The following is a 17311-nucleotide window of genomic DNA, read 5'->3' as shown; positions in this document are numbered from 1 at the left end:
GATCAGCAAACAGTGATCAGAGCCACAACAGCGAATCCAGGGTTTCTAACTGCATGGACCTCTCATCCCTGCCAACACCAGAGACTTCCCTCATCATCCCAAGGGCAGGTGTCCTAGGGAAAGGGAGCTCAGGAGCCCTGCATCATTGTAGCTGCTGCGAGCTAGACAGTGGGGACCCTCCTCTCACTCTTGCCTCTCCCTGAAACAAGTCAGCCACCCTGCCTGGGCAAAAACAAAGTCGCTGCCTCAGTCAAAGGATCCCTCATCTCATCTTCCCCTGCTCTGCCTGCGATCTCAGCAGTTGGGCCTTTCTACATTGACCCTCCAGTGTTTCTGGGCACAACAGGCCCCCAAACTGCTGGCACCCCAGGCTGGCACCCCCAAGTATATTATGATTTGTATGGCAGGAGCATCTTGGGCCCCAAACCAAGCTCAGGGCCCCGTTGTGCAAGGTGCTGTACACACACAGAGATTAAGAGACAGGCCTTGGCCCAAGAGACAGAGGTAAAGTGTGCTAGGTCACACAGGAGAGCCAGGATTAGAATCCAGATCTCCTGACTCGCAGCCCAGGGTGCTATCTAACCAACTATGTTGTCCAGTCTGAGTGTCTAATATATAGAGTAGGGGGGAGGGAGAACAGGATGCAATTCATGTGAGTCATGGTGAATTGCAGGCCGTCGGGGGTGCAGGGATTTGGGAGGTGCTGGGGGGGGGAGGGGAGTTGATAGGGGGGCTGCCAGTGCTTGCTCGGCACCCCTCATTTTTTCCCCATGAGTGCTCCAGTCCCGGAGCACCCACAGAGTCGGTGCCTATGTTAACATCACCTAATCTTATTTCTTTGCCTAGGAAGCTTACAATTATAATATCCTGGTTTATTTCCTTGCTTTTTTGCTGATATCATTGGATTCTGCTTCTACTCTTTTCTCTCCCTCCCCCCGCAACTTTGTATCTATTCCCCCTTTCTAAAATCACCCAGCCCTTTCCTCTTCCTGAGACAGCCTCATATAGGAAGCCCAGGCTGCTGTCATCTGATACTTGGTCACCTGACCCAACCACTGGCCCAAATCCATCAGCTGGGTCACAGATGGCTAGGCACAGGTGGGACTGAGCCCAACTCCCCACCCTGTGACAGCCGGCCACTGAAGTCAATGGCAAAGCTTCCATTCATTTCAATTCAGATACAATATTTATGTATTAGCTCTATGAAGACTAGAAGGAAACAAAATAATTCTCTAGCAAGGCCTTAAGGGAACTTTGCAGTGTGCTTAGCTGGCTGTCAAGGGTGAGGTTGAAGAGTGTCCAGTTTTTTACCAGAACACCCAGTCAAAAAGGGATCCTGGCAGCACCAGTTTGCACTGCTGACCGGGCTGTTAAAAGTCTGGTTGGCAACACAGCAGGGCTGGCAGGCTCCCTGCCCAGCTCCGCACAGCTCCCAGGAAGCAGCCAGCATGTCCCTCCAGCACGGGGGCGGCCCCGGGGCTCTGGACTCTGACCCCTCCCTGAGCGCCAGCTCTGTAGCTCCCATTGGCCAGGAACCACGGCCAAGGGGAGCTGCCGGGGCAGTGCCTGCAGGCGGGGACAGCATGCAAAGCCCCATGGTCCCTCCACCTAGGAGCCAGAGGGACGTGATGTCGCTTCCCAAGAGCTGCCTGAGGTAAGCACCACCTGGAGCCTGCACCCTGCACTTCCTCCCATGCCCCAATCCCCTACCCCAGCTCAGAACCCCCTCCCACACCTAAACTCAGCACAAAGGGGCCCAATTTTCAGAGGGTACATGGTCAGGGGCGGCTCTACCTTTTTGGCCGCCCCAAGCAGTCATGCGCGGGAGGCGCCCCGGAGCCGCGGGAGCAGCGGACCTCCCGCGGGCATGACTGCAGAGGGACCGCTGGTCCCGCGTGGCTCGGCTGGACCTCCCGCGGCTGCGGACGGTTCGCGGGTCCGGCGGCTCCGCTTGAGCTGCCGCAGTTATGTCTGCAGGAGGTCCAGCCGAGCCGTGGGACGAGCGCCCCCTCCGCAGTCATGCCTGCGGCAGGTCCAGTCGTCCCGGGGCTCCGGTGGCCCTCCCGCAGGCATGACTGCGGCAGGTCCGCCGGCCCAGCCTGCCGCCCCCCCTGGCTGCAGGGGACGGGCCGCTCCTCGGCTCGCAGCGGCAGGATGAGCTGGGGCCCCAGCCTTTTGCCGCCCCCTAGATTATGCCGCCCTAGGCACCAGCTTGTTTTGCTGGTGCCTAGAGCCGCCCCTGTACATGGTCAGCATTTCCTACAACCCCTGTCCTCCAAATACACCAAAACACACACATAACCCAAGCCAGGTCACAGCTCTTTGCTCAAACAACAGGATGGCTTTGAAAATGACGCCATTTTAATTGAAAATTGATCCCTACCATATTTTGTAGGGGTGGGGGGGGGGAGTGATGGAGGAAATCAACTTGCATGGAAAAGAAGTGCATACTTTCAACATTCCAAACATTTTCACCAGGAGAATGGCCACAGGCCACATACATTTCACACAAATGACAATTTCTGGGCTGCAAAATGGCCTGGAATTAAATGAGGACTCTTCACAGGTGACATCGCTTTCACACAGGTGTAAGAAATGCCATCAGAGTGTCACTGTACAGGAATGGAATTTAACAGCCTGGGTGAATTTCCCTCTGTGCAGGCTGCACGCAAAGCTTATTCAAAACTTATGTTCTATTCTGAGGACATCAGTGGCATTTAGAGCTTCTGCTGGTCTTCTGCATGGCGGCAGAGTCACCCTCGCAAAGGTGGTTGGCGTAATATCGATGGGGTTAACTTATAAATCATACATTTAACCCCCACCCCAATGTTTAACAAAATCCCTTGCAGTTCACTTTACAATCAGACCTATGGGGCAGCTTGCCGCATTGTGGAAGTCCTACACCCCCAGGTCAATCATCCCTAAACCTTGTCAGACTCATGCCCTTTTTGTAGCTTAGGCTATTTATCTTTGCTGGAGCTTTATGGGACAGGGTTTTCCACCCTCTGCTGGCTCAAGGGGTGACAGTCCTTCTGCATTAATCCTATCTTCAGCATTCCCTTGCAGAGCTTGGTGGAAGTGAGAACACACAATCAAAGGGACTGGGGGAAGCGGCTATAGTAACCACATTTTAAATGAACTTCTCCTTCTTAACAGATGGGTAAGGTGTATATTTCAGCAGCAAGTAGTGTCTGAAGGCACATTCTCATAAAGAATGTCTGAACAGTCTCCTGGGAATTCCCCCATCAGAATTCTGGGGCACTTTATTCTCCAAATGAGGAACATACCTATCATGAGTGTCAGGGGTGTGTGTGTCATGTCCTGGTTTTGCTATTGTTGACTGAGATGAATGTGTAATCTACTGGCTGTGTGAGTAGGTGAGATGTTGGACCCACGTACAGGAAGATTTTCTTTAGGTCAGGAAATGTCTGTGGTTTTGGAGCTGGAGGAGCAAGGTTCTAGTCTTGCCATGCAATTTATCTAGCAATTGCGTCTGATGTCTGCAGAGAAATCTGCATGCAGATTTGGTCGCCCCAGCTCAAAAAAGAGATATTAGAATTGGAAAAGGTACAGAGAAGGGCATCAACAATTCTTAAGGATATGGAACGCTTCTGTATGAGGAGAGATGAAAAAGACTGGGACTTTTCAGCCTGGAAAAGAGACAACTAAGAGGGGATATGTTAGAGGTCTATAAAATCATGACTGGTGTGGAGAAAGTGAATAAGGAAATGTTATTTACTCCTCATAACACAAGAACTAGGGGTCACCCAATAAATTAATAGGCAGCAGGTTCAAAACAAACAAAAGGAAGTATTTCTTCACACAACACGTGGACAACCTGTGGAACTCATTGCCAGGGGATGTTGTGAATGGCAAAACTATAACAGGGTCCAAAAAAGAACTAGATAAGTTCATGGAGGCTAGGTCCATCAATGGCTATTAGCCAGGATGAACAGAGATGCAACCCCATGCTCTGGGTGTCCTCAGACTCTGTTTGCCAGATGCTGGGAATGGGTGATCAGGGGTGGGTCACTTGATGATTACCTGTTCTGTTCATTCCCTCTGAATCACCTGGCCACTGTCAGAAAACAGGATACTGGGCTAGATGGACCATTGCTCTGACCCAGTATGGCTGTTCTTATGTTCTAGAAAGCCATGAGGCTACTGCCTGTCAGACCCCTTGAGATGGGATGGCCCATGGTCTGTGCCCACATTGAGTCATTGATAATGGAGGGTGAGCTAGTTGCTGCTGCTGGGTGTCAGCATGGCAGTGTTGCTATCTAACAGCACTGCAAGCCCAGGTTCAAGCCCTGTTGACCCTTACATAGACTAGGAGGCCTGGCTTGAATGCCTGTCCCAGTCACAGACTCTTTGGGTGATACTATGCATTTCACTGCGAAGTGGGGATAATATTTCCCTACATCAGAGGCGGTGGGGAGAATAAAATCCATCAGTAACAGTGAGATGGTGTGGTGGTGTTGGCTAGATACAACCAGCTTTGTCAAGCTGCTGTTGACATGAAGCCAGCTTGATTGTGGTGTTTACTATTAATGACCCTAATTGTATAAGCTAGGTTGTCATCCGTTAACTCTTTTAGCAGCACCCCAGCCTGGACAAAGCTCTCTCTCCTATTGTAGGTGTGGTTCATTACATGCGTGCAGTGGAAGTCTATTTGTGTATACACTGTGGGGTGCTCCTCTCTATTAGGGTCTGAGTGGCTTTTGGCTCAGGCCATTAGCGTGTTCCCACTCTCTGAGCTTCCTGTTCACCTCTGAGTGACTGACCGACTGTAAGGGCAGCTCCTTCTGGGCTGGAAAACACCTAGGGTTGCCAACTTTCTACTAGCAAAAACCAAACACCTTGGCCCCACCCTCTGTCCCGCCCCTTCTCTGAGGCCCTGCCCCCACTCACTCCATCTCTGACACCCCCCCATGTCGCTCGCTCTCCCCACCCTCACTCACTCGCTCATTTTCACCACACTGGCTCAGGGCAGTGCGCAGAGCCCCCTGGCTGCCCCTATGCTGCTGCTTCTGGGAGCCACACAGAGCCATGGTAGGCAGGGAGCCTGCCTTAGCCCCGCTGCGTTGCAGACAGGACTTTTAGCAGCCTGGTCAGCAGTGCTGATAGGAACCGCCAGGGTCCCTTTTCGACTGGGCGTTCTGGTCGAAAACCAGTTACCTGGCAACCCTAAAAACACCCCTCTGTGAGCGTTACACCTCAGTAAGGCCTTCCCTGGCATAATCTAACCCAGAACTGTGGTAAACCTGCATTAGGCTGGCATCAGGCAGTGCTAGACCTGGTACCCAACAACAGGCCTAGGCCAATCGTGCTTATTGTTTGCACAAAAATAGCGTCACTTTGGGCTGTTTGTTCAGCTTGACAGGAGGTCAGGGAGCCCTCTCAGCATTTCCACAGCAGACTCATTTATGGCTCTCACTCAGAATATCAGAGGGAAACTGGCTCTGGCTTTGCCAGCAGTGCTATTTGTAGAGTCTATTTCACAATGAATGTTAAATTTGGCTGCATTGCTGCTGTGTCATCATCTCAACCTGTGACCCAGACATCAGTCAAAGTCCTCACTGGCTGGGTTTATTAGAGATTACTGGACTGGACTTTTGGCAGAAGAGACCGACTGACTCATCAGTCCCAGCTGGTGTGAATGACAGCGATGAGCGCTTGAACTTCATGTTATCAGCAGCACAAATTTCTGGCTCCCAAATTAACAAAAGCTCTGTTGCAGTGTTAACCCTCTGTGTAATGTGATGGAGCAAGGCCGGATGGCTACAGGAAAGTACTGAGGAGCAGGTATGTTAGCTCCAGGCTAAGCAAATCCCTAGTACCATGGGAACCAAAATGGCAGTTGCTCCAGGCTAATCAAGGCACCTGGGGCCAATTAAGAACTTTCTAGAAGGCACTGGAGAGAGCTACATTGATTGGAGCACCTGCAGCCAATCAGGGCAGGCTAATCAGGGCACCTGGTATAAAAAGGGGAGCTCACTCCAGTCAAGCAGGAGGAGCCAGAGGAGAGAAGTGCGTGTGAGGAGCTGGGAGCAAGAGGCACAAGGAGCTGAGACTGAGAGGGTGTGCTGCTGGAGGATTGAGGAATTATCATACAATCAAGCATTATCAGACACCAGGAGGAAGGACCTGTGGTGAGGATAAAGAAGGTGTTTGGAGGAGGCCATGGGGAAGTAGCCCAGGGAATTGTAGCTGTCATGCAGCTGTTATAAGAGGCACTATAGACAGCTGCATTCCACAGGGCCCTAGGCTGGAACCTGGAGTAGAGGGTGGGCCTGGGTTCCCCCCAAACCTCCCAACTCCTGATCAGACACAGGAGGAATTGATCCAGACCAGAGGGGAAGATCACTGAGGTGAGCAAATCCGCCAAGAAGTGCAGGACCCACATAGGTAGAAGAGGGACTTTGTCACAATTAGTGTCAGGAGTGGGATAGTTGGTGTGCACAGCGCGGCGGAAGAAGGAGGGTGATTTAAAAACACACACACACACACACACACACACACACACACACACACACACACACAAAAAGAGGGTTAATTTTTTTTTGTGTCACCACAATGGATGATGTAGTGCGGGCACTGATACAAGCCACGGCGGCCCAGCAGGAGGCTACCCGTGTCCAGGTAGCCACCCAGCAAGAAGCAGTGCGGCTGCAGCAAGAGACTAATCGCCTGCTGATGGACCAAGCTGCTCAAGACCGAGCTATGTTGCAGGAACTGGTAAGCCAGGTAAAGACCCTTACAGAGCTGAACCGTGGCCATGATGGGACGCGGCTCATACGGGCTAGCCATTGGCTGCAGAAAATGACGCGGGAGGATGATGTAGAGGCATACCTTCTGGCCTTTGAGAGGACAGCCCTACGGGAGGCCTGGCCTCGAGATCAGTGGTCTAGCATCCTTGCCCCATTCCTGTATGGGGAGGCCCAGAAGGCCTACCATGATCTGCCTGAAGAGGCTGCAGCAGACTACTCCCAGTTGAAGGCAGAGATCCTGGCCAGATCTGGGGTAACGACTGCAGTGCGGGCCCAGCGGTATCATAAGTGGAGGTACCAGGAAGACAAAACCCCGCGGTCCCAATTGTATGACCTCATCCATCTCGCACGAAAGTGGTTGCAAACAGAATCCCGGAGTCCGGAAGAGATACTAGAGGTTCTGGTCATCGACCGGTACATGAGGGCCCTGCCACCAGATCTCTGCAAATGGGTAGGCCAGAACGATCCATACACCTATGACGAGATGATCACGCTGGTAGAAAGATGCATGACAGCCAGAGAATTGACCCAACTACGCAAGGAAAGCCCCTTCCGTAGCAAACACCCAACCCCAACCCGGGAAGGAGGGACAGCCAAACCCCTGGGGAGTCCTAGGTGGAGGAAGAGGGGGGCTGAAAACCCACAGAGACTCCAGAAGGAAGGGATTGGCCTGAGTGGAGGGAACCCTGGGACTAAACCCCCTAGCCCACATGATGGGAGACTGACTAGAAACAGTTATAGATGTTATGCATGTGGGGAGTGGGGACACATAGCAGCACAGTGTCCCAGCACCGAAGAACCTATGCAATGCAACTTGGGGGATTGGGAGATCCCAAGCTGAATATGAGTCAACAGTGTGCCCTTGTTGCCAAGAAGGCTAATGGCATTTTGGGTTGTATAAGTAGGGGCATTTCCAGCAGATCGAGGGATGTGATCATTCCCCTCTACTCAGCACTGGTGAGGCCTCATTTGGAGTACTGTGTCCAGTTTTGGGCCCCACACTACAAGAAGGATGTGGATAAATTGGAGAGAGTCCAGCGGAGGGCAACAAAAATGATTAGGGGGCTGGAGCACATGACTTATGAGGAGAGGCTGAGGGAACTGGGATTGTTTAGTCTGCAGAAGAGAAGAATGAGGGGGGGATTTGATAGCTGCTTTCAACTACCTGAAAGGGGGTTCCAAAGAGGATGGATCTAGACTGTTCTCAGTGGTAGAAGATGACAGAACAAGGAGTAATGGTCTCAAGTTGCAGAGGGGGAGATTTAGGTTGGACATTAGGAAAAACTTTTTCACTAGTAGGGTGGTGAAGAACTGGAATGGGTTACCTAGGGAGGTAGTGGAATCTCCTTCCTTAGAGGTTTTTAAGGTCAGGCTTGACAACGCCCTGGCTGGGATGATTTAGTTGGGTTTGGTCCTGCTTTGAGCAGGGGGTTGGACTAGATGACCTCTTGAGGTCCCTTCCAACCCTGAGATTCTATGATTCTATGCTCCCTTATCCACCTTGCGGGCGTTGCATTAGCCCCACATAACTACACCAGGCCAGTGAAGATAAATGGAACAGAGACTACAGCACTGGTGGACTCAGGGAGTGCTATCACCCTTATATCGGGTAAGCTAGTAAAAAGTAGCCAGCTGCTACAAGCCAAACGTGTAGCAGTGACATGTGTGCATGGGGCCATGAGCCAATACCCCACCATCCCAGTGGAGATAGAGGTTCAGGGGAACCCCATTGAGGTGACAGTGGGCGTTGTTCCTAAACTCCCATATCCTGTAGTTATTGGGAGAGACTATCCAGGGTTTGATAATTTACTTCCCCCTGAGAGGCTGCAGGGAAGTGGAGACCCTGTTGGCAGCGACTCATCATTGGGGGAATGTCAAACCCCCATGTTTTCTGAATTTTCTCAGGATCTTTTCTCAGCCCCCCAAAAGGCCCGGAAGACAAAAAAAGAAAGGAGGGCCGCAAAGGCTTTGGGAACCCAGATCCTGACCCAGGGCCAGAAGACTGCGCTAGTAGGCAGATGGGCACGAGCAGCCAACAGAGAAACTACCAACATGGAAGGTGAGCCAGAGGCTGGCCCCAGCCATGATGGCGACAGGCCATTGGAAGAAGCAGAAGCCGGCCCCTGGGAGCTCAGGCAGGGTAGTCCTGGGAGAGAGACATTCGGACGGGACCAGGCAGAGGACCCCAGATATGATAACATCAGGAAAGAGGTGGCTGAGATAGATGGGATAGCAGTGGAGGGGAAGGTCCGAGGTCCAGGACCCTACTTTATAGTGAAGAAAGAGCTCCTGTACCATGTGGTGCAAATGCAGGAGCAGGAGATACATCAACTTCTGGTGCCACGAAAACATCAAAAAGCCATATTGAGCCTCGCCCACAGTCACCTGTTTGGAGGACACTTAGGGGTAGAGAAAACCCAGGCCAGGATCCTGCGGAGGTTCTTCTGGCCAGGAGTACATGAAGATGTCAGGCGATACTGCACCTCTTGTCCAGAGTGTCAGCTACATAGCCCTCACCCACACTTACGGGCCCCTTTGATACCTCTTCCAATAATAGAGGTACCATTTGAACGCATAGCCATGGATCTGATTGGGCCCCTAGAGAAGACAGCTCGGGGCCACCAACATGTGCTGGCTGTACTAGACTATGCTACCCGATACCCGGAAGCCGTCCCCCTACGCAACACAGCTTCCAAAACAATAGCTAAGGAGCTAGTACAGATCTTTTCCCGGGTTGGGCTACCCAAGGAGATACTGACTGATCAAGGGACACCTTTCGTGTCTAAGTTGATGAAAGATCTCTGTTCATTGCTCCATGTACAAGCCCTACGGACCTCTGTATACCACCCACGAACAGATGGCCTTGTGGAAAGGTTCAATAGGACCCTCAAGGCCATGATCCGGAAAGTGGTGAGCCGGGATGGGAAAGACTGGGATACCCTATTGCCTTACCTCATGTTCGCCATCCGGGAAGTTCCACAAGCCTCCACAGGCTTCTCTCCATTTGAACTACTATGTGGGCGCCACCCCCGAGGCATATTGGATATAGCCAGAGAAGCCTGGGAAGAGGAGCCAAATCCTGGAAGGAACATAGTCGAGCATGTAATACAGATGAGGGATCGGATAGCCCGAGTTACACCCATTGTACGAGAATATTTGGAGAAAGCACAGGAGACCCAACGGACCCATTATAACCACCAAGCAAAGCTTCGACGGTTCCAACCAGGGGATCGAGTAATGGTCCTGGTGCCTACAGCAGAAAGCAAGCTGTTGGCCCAGTGGCAGGGACCCTATGAAGTGATTGAAGCCGTGGGAGAGGTAAACTATAAGATGCGTCAGCCAGGCCGCAGGAAACCGGAGCAAATTTACCACATCAATCTTCTAAAACCTTGGCATGATCGAGAGGCATGCTTAGTCACCCGGGAGACCCTTCCCCAGGAGGATAACTTACATGAGCAAGTGAAGATATCACCCGACGTGACACCAATCCAAAAGATCGAGGCAGCCGACATGATTAATCGCAATCGAGATGTGTTCTCTACAAAACCGGGGCGGACGACTGAGACCTATCACCATATCCGCACGATCCCTGGAGCCAAGGTAACACTGAGACCCTACCGAATCCCAGCAGCCAAAAGAGAAGAAATCAAGGCCGAAGTAAAGAAAATGTTAGAATTAGGCGTTATTGAAGAATCCTACAGTCAGTGGTGCAGTCCAATCATTCTAGTGCCCAAACCTGATGGTACCACGAGATTCTGTAATGACTTTCGCCGACTGAATGAAGTATCCCAATTTGATGCATACCCCATACCACGCATCGACGAACTGGTTGACCGACTGGGTAGTGCCCGATTCTTGACTACACTGGATCTGACAAAAGGGTATTGGCAGATTCCCCTGACCAAAGAAGCTAAAGAAAAGACAGTGTTCTCCACCCCAGACGGGCTATTCCAGTACACTGTTCTCCCTTTTGGGTTACATGGGGCCCCAGCCACATTCCAGCGCCTCATGGATAAGCTGCTGCGCCCCCATACTAGTTATGCAGCTGCATACCTAGATGATGTCATCATCCATACGCCAGACTGGGGAACCCACTTGGAGAAAGTTGAGGTAGTGCTACGCACCTTAAGGCAGGCTGTCCTCACCGCTAATCCTGCTAAGTGTGCCATAGGACTAGCAGAGGCTAGGTACCTGGGATATATTGTAGGAAGAGGTATAGTGAAGCCCCAAACTAATAAACTAGAAGTGATTCAAAACTGGCCCCGGCCGACCCGAAAGAAGCAGGTCCGTGCATTCCTAGGCGTGGTAGGCTACTACCGACGGTTTATTCCCCACTTCGCCAGTAGGGCAAGTCCTCTAACGGATCTGGTGAAGGCTCGAGGTCCAGACATGGTGAAGTGGACCGACGCTGCAGAAGGGGCGTTTGTAGACCTTCGGACAGCCCTCTGTAATGACCCCGTACTCATAGCCCCGGACTTTACCAAGGAATTTATTTTACAGACAGATGCCTCTGAGGTGGGGTTGGGGGCAGTTCTGTCCCAAATGATTGGAGATGAAGAACACCCGATTCTCTACCTAAGCAGAAAGCTGCTCCCATGAGAACGAAAGTATGCAGTAGTCGAGAGAGAATGCCTTGCTGTCAAATGGGCCATGGAGGCGCTGCGTTATTACCTCTTGGGCCGGCGATTTACTCTTGTGATGGACCACACACCCCTCCAGTGGATGCAGAGAAATAAGGAAAAGAATGCAAGGGTCACCAGGTGGTTCTTATCCCTCCAACCATTCCAGTTCCGCATAGGGCTGGATGCCACCATGGCAACGCTGATGGTCTTTCACGAGCACACTGCCTGGCGTCCCAAGTTGCCCAACCCTATGGTGTTGAGCAGAGTGGGGGGGATATGTGATGGAGCAAGGCCGGATGGCTACAGGAAAGTACTGAGGAGCAGGTATGTTAGCTCCAGGCTAAGCAAATCCCTAGTACCATGGGAACCAAAATGGCAGTTGCTCCAGGCTAATCAAGGCACCTGGGGCCAATTAAGAACTTTCTAGAAGGCACCGGAGAGAGCTACATTGATTGGAGCACCTGCAGCCAATCAGGGCAGGCTAATCAGGGCACCTGGTATAAAAAGGGGAGCTCACTCCAGTCAAGCAGGAGGAGCCAGAGGAGAGAAGTGCGTGTGAGGAGCTGGGAGCAAGAGGCACAAGGAGCTGAGACTGAGAGGGTGTGCTGCTGGAGGATTGAGGAATTATCATACAATCAAGCATTATCAGAAACCAGGAGGAAGGACCAGTGGTGAGGATAAAGAAGGTGTTTGGAGGAGGCCATGGGGAAGTAGCCCAGGGAATTGTAGCTGTCATGCAGCTGTTATAAGAGGCACTATAGACAGCTGCATTCCACAGGGCCCTGGGCTGGAACCCGGAGTAGAGGGTGGGCCTGGGTTCCCCCCAAACCTCCCAACTCCTGATCAGACACAGGAGGAATTGATCCAGACTGTGGGTTCCACCAGAGGGGAAGATCACTGAGGTGAGCAAATCCGCCAAGAAGCGCACGACCCACCAAGGTAGAAGAGGGACTTTGTCACAGTAGATATTGTGCTTAGCAGGCTATTGTGCATGTGTTGCCACTGCCCTTTGCTGGACCAAATGCAGGCTGCTCAAGCATGCCCTGGTCTGTGTGTAGTTAGCAGAGATTCTCCTTTAGCTTAGGTAATTGAGGCCAGTGCTGTTACAACAGGAGGCGCTGAGTAATATTCCCATTGTTGTCATGAAGTTTGAGAGGCCAAGTGGTGACGCTCAGTGGTTGTTTGGGTGACTATGGATTTTATTAGGGTAGTTATATAGCACTCCCTGCATTCCAGTGGATCCCAAAGCCCTTCCCAGGCTACAGTCTGCTGCACACCACTGAATGCAGCTACTCCCTCAACGAAGCAACCAAAAGAGCACTTTCATGGGGGAGGGGAGATTAAAGCCAACAGCAGCAGGGCAAAGCTCTAGACCGGGGTGGCCAAACCACGAGTCACATTCGACTCTTTTACAACTAAGGTGCATCTCAGAGCCCCCCATCCCTTCTCCCCATTCTCCACCTACCGGATGGTGTGTGTGTGGGGGGAGCTCGGGGCTTCTGCCCTGCAGTGGGAAGGTGGTATAGGGGCTTCAGTCCCGTGAGGTGCACCTGCCAGGACTCAGGGCTTCAACAGGAACATGGAGCCAGAAGCAAGGGGCGGGAGGGACGGACGGATGCACGCACGCATGCGCAAGCACGCACACACGCACACGTGCACACACAATTTCCTTCTCTTTTCCTCCAAAATTCAGGGGTACCTTGCTGGAGGCACCAGGTGAGCCCAGGACCATACTGTGAGTCCAGTACTTCTGATTCAGCTCTGTGGATAGATGCTGTTGCTGTGGCACAACTTCCCCAACTGGTCACACGACATCATCATATGCAGAATGAGTGCGCTATTCCCTATCCTTCCAGAAGGCAGCGTACCTTGCTGTGAACAACACATCTGAGATCATGACGTGAGTATCGAAAGTGCTCCCAGACCCTGGCCTAACAGACGCTGCTTGTGCATGACAGGGCACATGGAGTCTTGCATGGATATGCTTGTTGAAACTCATATATTTCCAGTTGGCTTTGAGGATGGTGAAGGGGTGGGATGAAGCTTTTCCATCAGCATGGACAAGTTGATCCTCCAAGGTTGGCTGAAGAGCCGACAGAATGGGGTTTCTCCAGTCCTTTCATGAGGTGTACTCTAAATATCATATAATGCATGACTCAAATGCAATAGGGAAGGGTGCATCTTGAAGTTCCTCCAGTATGCGAGCTACACACTTCTTCAGAGTCCTGCATAGTCTCTCCACTGTCCCATTTCCTTGGGGATGGCACACAGCAGATTGATAATGTGCTGCACCGATACGCCTCAGAAAGCCTTCAAACTCTCTTGATACAAAAGGTGTCCCGTTTTCCGAAACTAGCCTCCCTGGTAGGCCAAACATGGCAAATAAAGTGGTTAGGCACAAAATGAGCTCCTGCGAGGTGCCTTGTGAAACTGGGAATGCAAAGGGGTAACGTGAGTAATAGTCTGTAACAGTCACCAGTGGGTAGCCATACAGTGCAGCTGAGGGGCCAGCAATACCCACTGTAATACCCTGCCATGGCCTGTCTACAATGATCGGTTTCAATGGGGCTGGAGGAGCAGTAGTTCTATGCACTGTGCAGGCTGAGCCTGCCTTCACATGATGCTCAGTGTCTGAGTGCAGCCCTGACCATCAAGCATAACTACGCAGCAGTTCCTTCATCTTTGTAACTCCCAAATGTCCTTCCTGAGCCACATCAGCCGCTGCTTCTCACCACACTGCTGGAACGATCACCCCCCAGGTCCCTCTGCATAAGATACATCACGTAGCATGTTTTCACCATGAGCTTGCAACAAATGTAGAGTGCAGACAAAGTTCTCTTAAGGATGGGGTCTGTGCAATCCATTTGTACAGCACGAATCACCTTGCACAGTTCAGCACCTTGAAGAGAGACATCAGTGGCCTGCCCTAAGTCTAGTGCTTCCAGTAAAAAGCATACTGTGTACTCTGCCGTTTCTGCACATGAGGGCGCCAGCCCAGCAGAATTTCTCAAAAGAGCCTTGGCAAGTAAATTACACCTTCCTCTGATAGGTAAAGTTGTGCTGCAGCTGAATAATCCACTGCTGCAGCCGCACACTCAGCAAGCCAATGGCTTTATGGTAGAGGCCCCAAATAGGCAATGATCTGTTGCCCATGTAAAATGTCTTCCCACTAAGAAGCATAAAGACATAAAACAACAAAAAACACCGCCAAGTATTCTAGCTCAGTGCGGGAATACTTTGCTTCTGTTGGAGGTGAGAGCAAGAGATTCAAATATAACCAGCCATCCCTCCTGGAGCAGAGCAACGCCCTGGCCCCGATCACATGCATCAGTCTGAATCACTATGGGCTTCCTTGGATCAAAACAAGCATGGGATTTGATCTGACAGAGGGCTTGATGCAGGGTTTCAAACCCTGTTTTGCTTCTTTAGTCTGAAACAACTGTCTCTGGCCCTGGGTTAAATCCCACAGTGACTTGGCAAGGACACTAAAATGGGGCAGAGCACAGCCACCTATGTATTGAGTTAGGCCAAGGAATGAGCGTAAACGTCTATGATCAGTGGGTAATGGTAGCGAAGCACTAGCTTGTAGCCATTCAGGTGTTGATTTCACTCCATGGACCGACAAAGAACGTCCTGGAAACTCTACAGCATCTTTTGCAAAACCGCACTTGGTCACATTCAACTTTATGCCAGATTGTGGGAGTTGGGTTAGCCCTGGTCCAGAATAGCATTATGCTCAGGAAGGGTCTTAGCAAAAAGATGAAAATGTCATCCAAAGAGCCCATGCATGGTGGATATTATCAAGAAGCTGAGAGAGCACTCTCTGAAATATCTCAGGTGCAGAAACTAAACCAAAAGGGAGTCATTGATAGCTGTACCTCCCAAATGGTGTGCTGAAAGTCAGTAGCAACTGCAAACTTTCAGCCACAGGTATGTACCAGTAACTGGACCAGTAATCGAACACTGAGAAAACCCAAGATCCATTTACTCAGCATGTCACCTCTTTGAAGGCTGGCAATTGAAACTACCCACTTTTCCTATATTTATTAAGTGCCCTAAAATCTGCATGTGCAGTGGTAGTGTAGCCACGCCGGCCCCATGATATTAGAGAGACAAGGTGGGTGAGGTAATATCTATCAGGCCCAGACCTGAAGAAGAGCTCTGTGTCGATCGAAAGCTTGTCCCTCTCACCAACAGAAATCAATCCAATAAGACATTACCTCATCTGCCTTGTCTCTCTAAAATCTGTGCACAGTCCAGTGTTGCCATTCTTCTTGTATACAATCACCATGGGCAAGGGCCAAGCTGCAGGCCCTTCCACCTCCCCAGTGATACCACAGTCTTTCATGTGCTTCAATTCTGTGTGGATCTTGTCTCCAGATGCAGGAGGTATATGCCATGCAGGTAGTGTAAAGGGCTTGGCATTCAAATCCAACTGCAGAGAGTACACATATCCCGTAGACAGAACACCATCACTGTTAAATAAATCATGATGTCTCCGAATGAAACTTTGAATATCCCCTTCTATTCTAGCCTATAAAACCACACCCAAGTTCATGCGTAATACCAAACTGTGAGCACAGATTGTAGGACAATAATGGAACAGCATTGGCAGCAGTGTCTTTAACAATGTAAAACTGTGCAGCCACGGCTATGCCTTTGCAGAGCACAGAGCACACAATCTCATCCACTGTCTGCAAAGCGTACAAATTCCAAACTTTTATAACCACTGGAGTCGAGCAAATTTCCGGATTATGACCTAACCCAGGGAGATAGTGTTAACTTCAGCCCTGCATCCACCATGCACTTCAGTGGTGTGCTATTAATTTATGCACTATGGGATACCAGCTCCAGTGCCTTGTCACATGAGATTGTACCAAAGGAAACATTGGGGTCCCCTGGTAAAGGTGGTCTCGTGCAATTCCACATTTACAGCATGCACTTCTGGCCTCCCATCACTATGAACCAGTGCACTGTGGCACGCTAACAAAGTGTCCTTCTGTCCCACAAACTCACACATAGCAGTTCTGGCTGGGCAGACAGCAAAATTGGCCAAGTGACCTGCACCACCACAGTGGAAAGAGTGAGGAGCTGAAGACTTTTGCCGCGGAGGCTGTAGAGCAGGAGTAGATTGTGTCGTGTGACTCTGGGTGATGGAAGCAGGAGCAGCTGCGGACAGTTACAGACACAAAGATAGCAGTAGTCTGAGACACAGAACCCCTTTCAGCCTGAGCCCTCTCACATGCCTCACTCTTAGCAACCAAGGCATCAGAAGTTCGAATTCTAGCATCTTCAGCCAGTAACCGTTCACCCACACCATTCACAAAAACATCCCTGAGCATAATCATCATAACGTCCCAAAATTTACAGTCCTGGGGCAGCCACCACAAAGGACATGCAAACTCATGTGTGGTTTTGTTGGGCTGCTGGTGAGCTTCAAAAAATGTTTTCCTCTTTAGCAGGCCAGAATCTCCAGTTCCAAAATATTCGTTGAGATGCTGCACAGCCACATCAAAGGAGGACTAGGGCTCCAGGAGTCCATCATACATATCAGTGCCATCCTGGTCAAAGCAGCTCCGCAGCAAGGGTAACCTAGCAGCATCGGAGAGTATCACCAGTCAATAGCCAAAGGATGTGCAGGCCGCATGGGCTGCAGGATAGAAGAAATCATTGCCATAATGTTATGCTCTGCTGCACCCCAGACCGGCAACCCCAAAACACAAGGAAATGGAAGCAAGACACACAGGCAGGTGATCAATCAAAACGTGCAAAGCCATGAACCAGTTAAGTCAGCACCAGTCTGAACCAAACATAACAGCAGCCCAGATGGTAGGTATGTAACAGGAGGCCCTGGGCATGGCATGCACCCAGCGCTACGTGCACACAAAGCCAGGAATAGGAACTGGAACACTGAATTCA

At 51.0% G+C, this 17311-nt stretch overlaps 1 protein-coding gene across 1 annotated transcript in view; it reads left to right on the top strand.

The window, feature by feature from the left end:
- Nucleotides 1-1628: 1628 nt before the first annotated feature.
- The window catches only part of WNT8B (Wnt family member 8B), a 71909-nt gene continuing 56226 nt past the window's right edge, over nt 1629-17311 (top strand). Inside the window, exon 1 of the mRNA XM_039547748.1 lies at nt 1629-1654. Coding sequence (XP_039403682.1) covers nt 1629-1654 — 26 coding nt within the window. The remainder of the gene's footprint in view (nt 1655-17311) is intronic.

Source organism: Mauremys reevesii, linkage group 7 (genome assembly GCF_016161935.1).
Source record: "Mauremys reevesii isolate NIE-2019 linkage group 7, ASM1616193v1, whole genome shotgun sequence".
Classification (NCBI taxonomy): Eukaryota; Metazoa; Chordata; order Testudines; family Geoemydidae; genus Mauremys; species Mauremys reevesii.
Note: the sequence above shows the minus strand (reverse complement) of the source record. Positions and strands in the feature narration are given on the sequence as shown.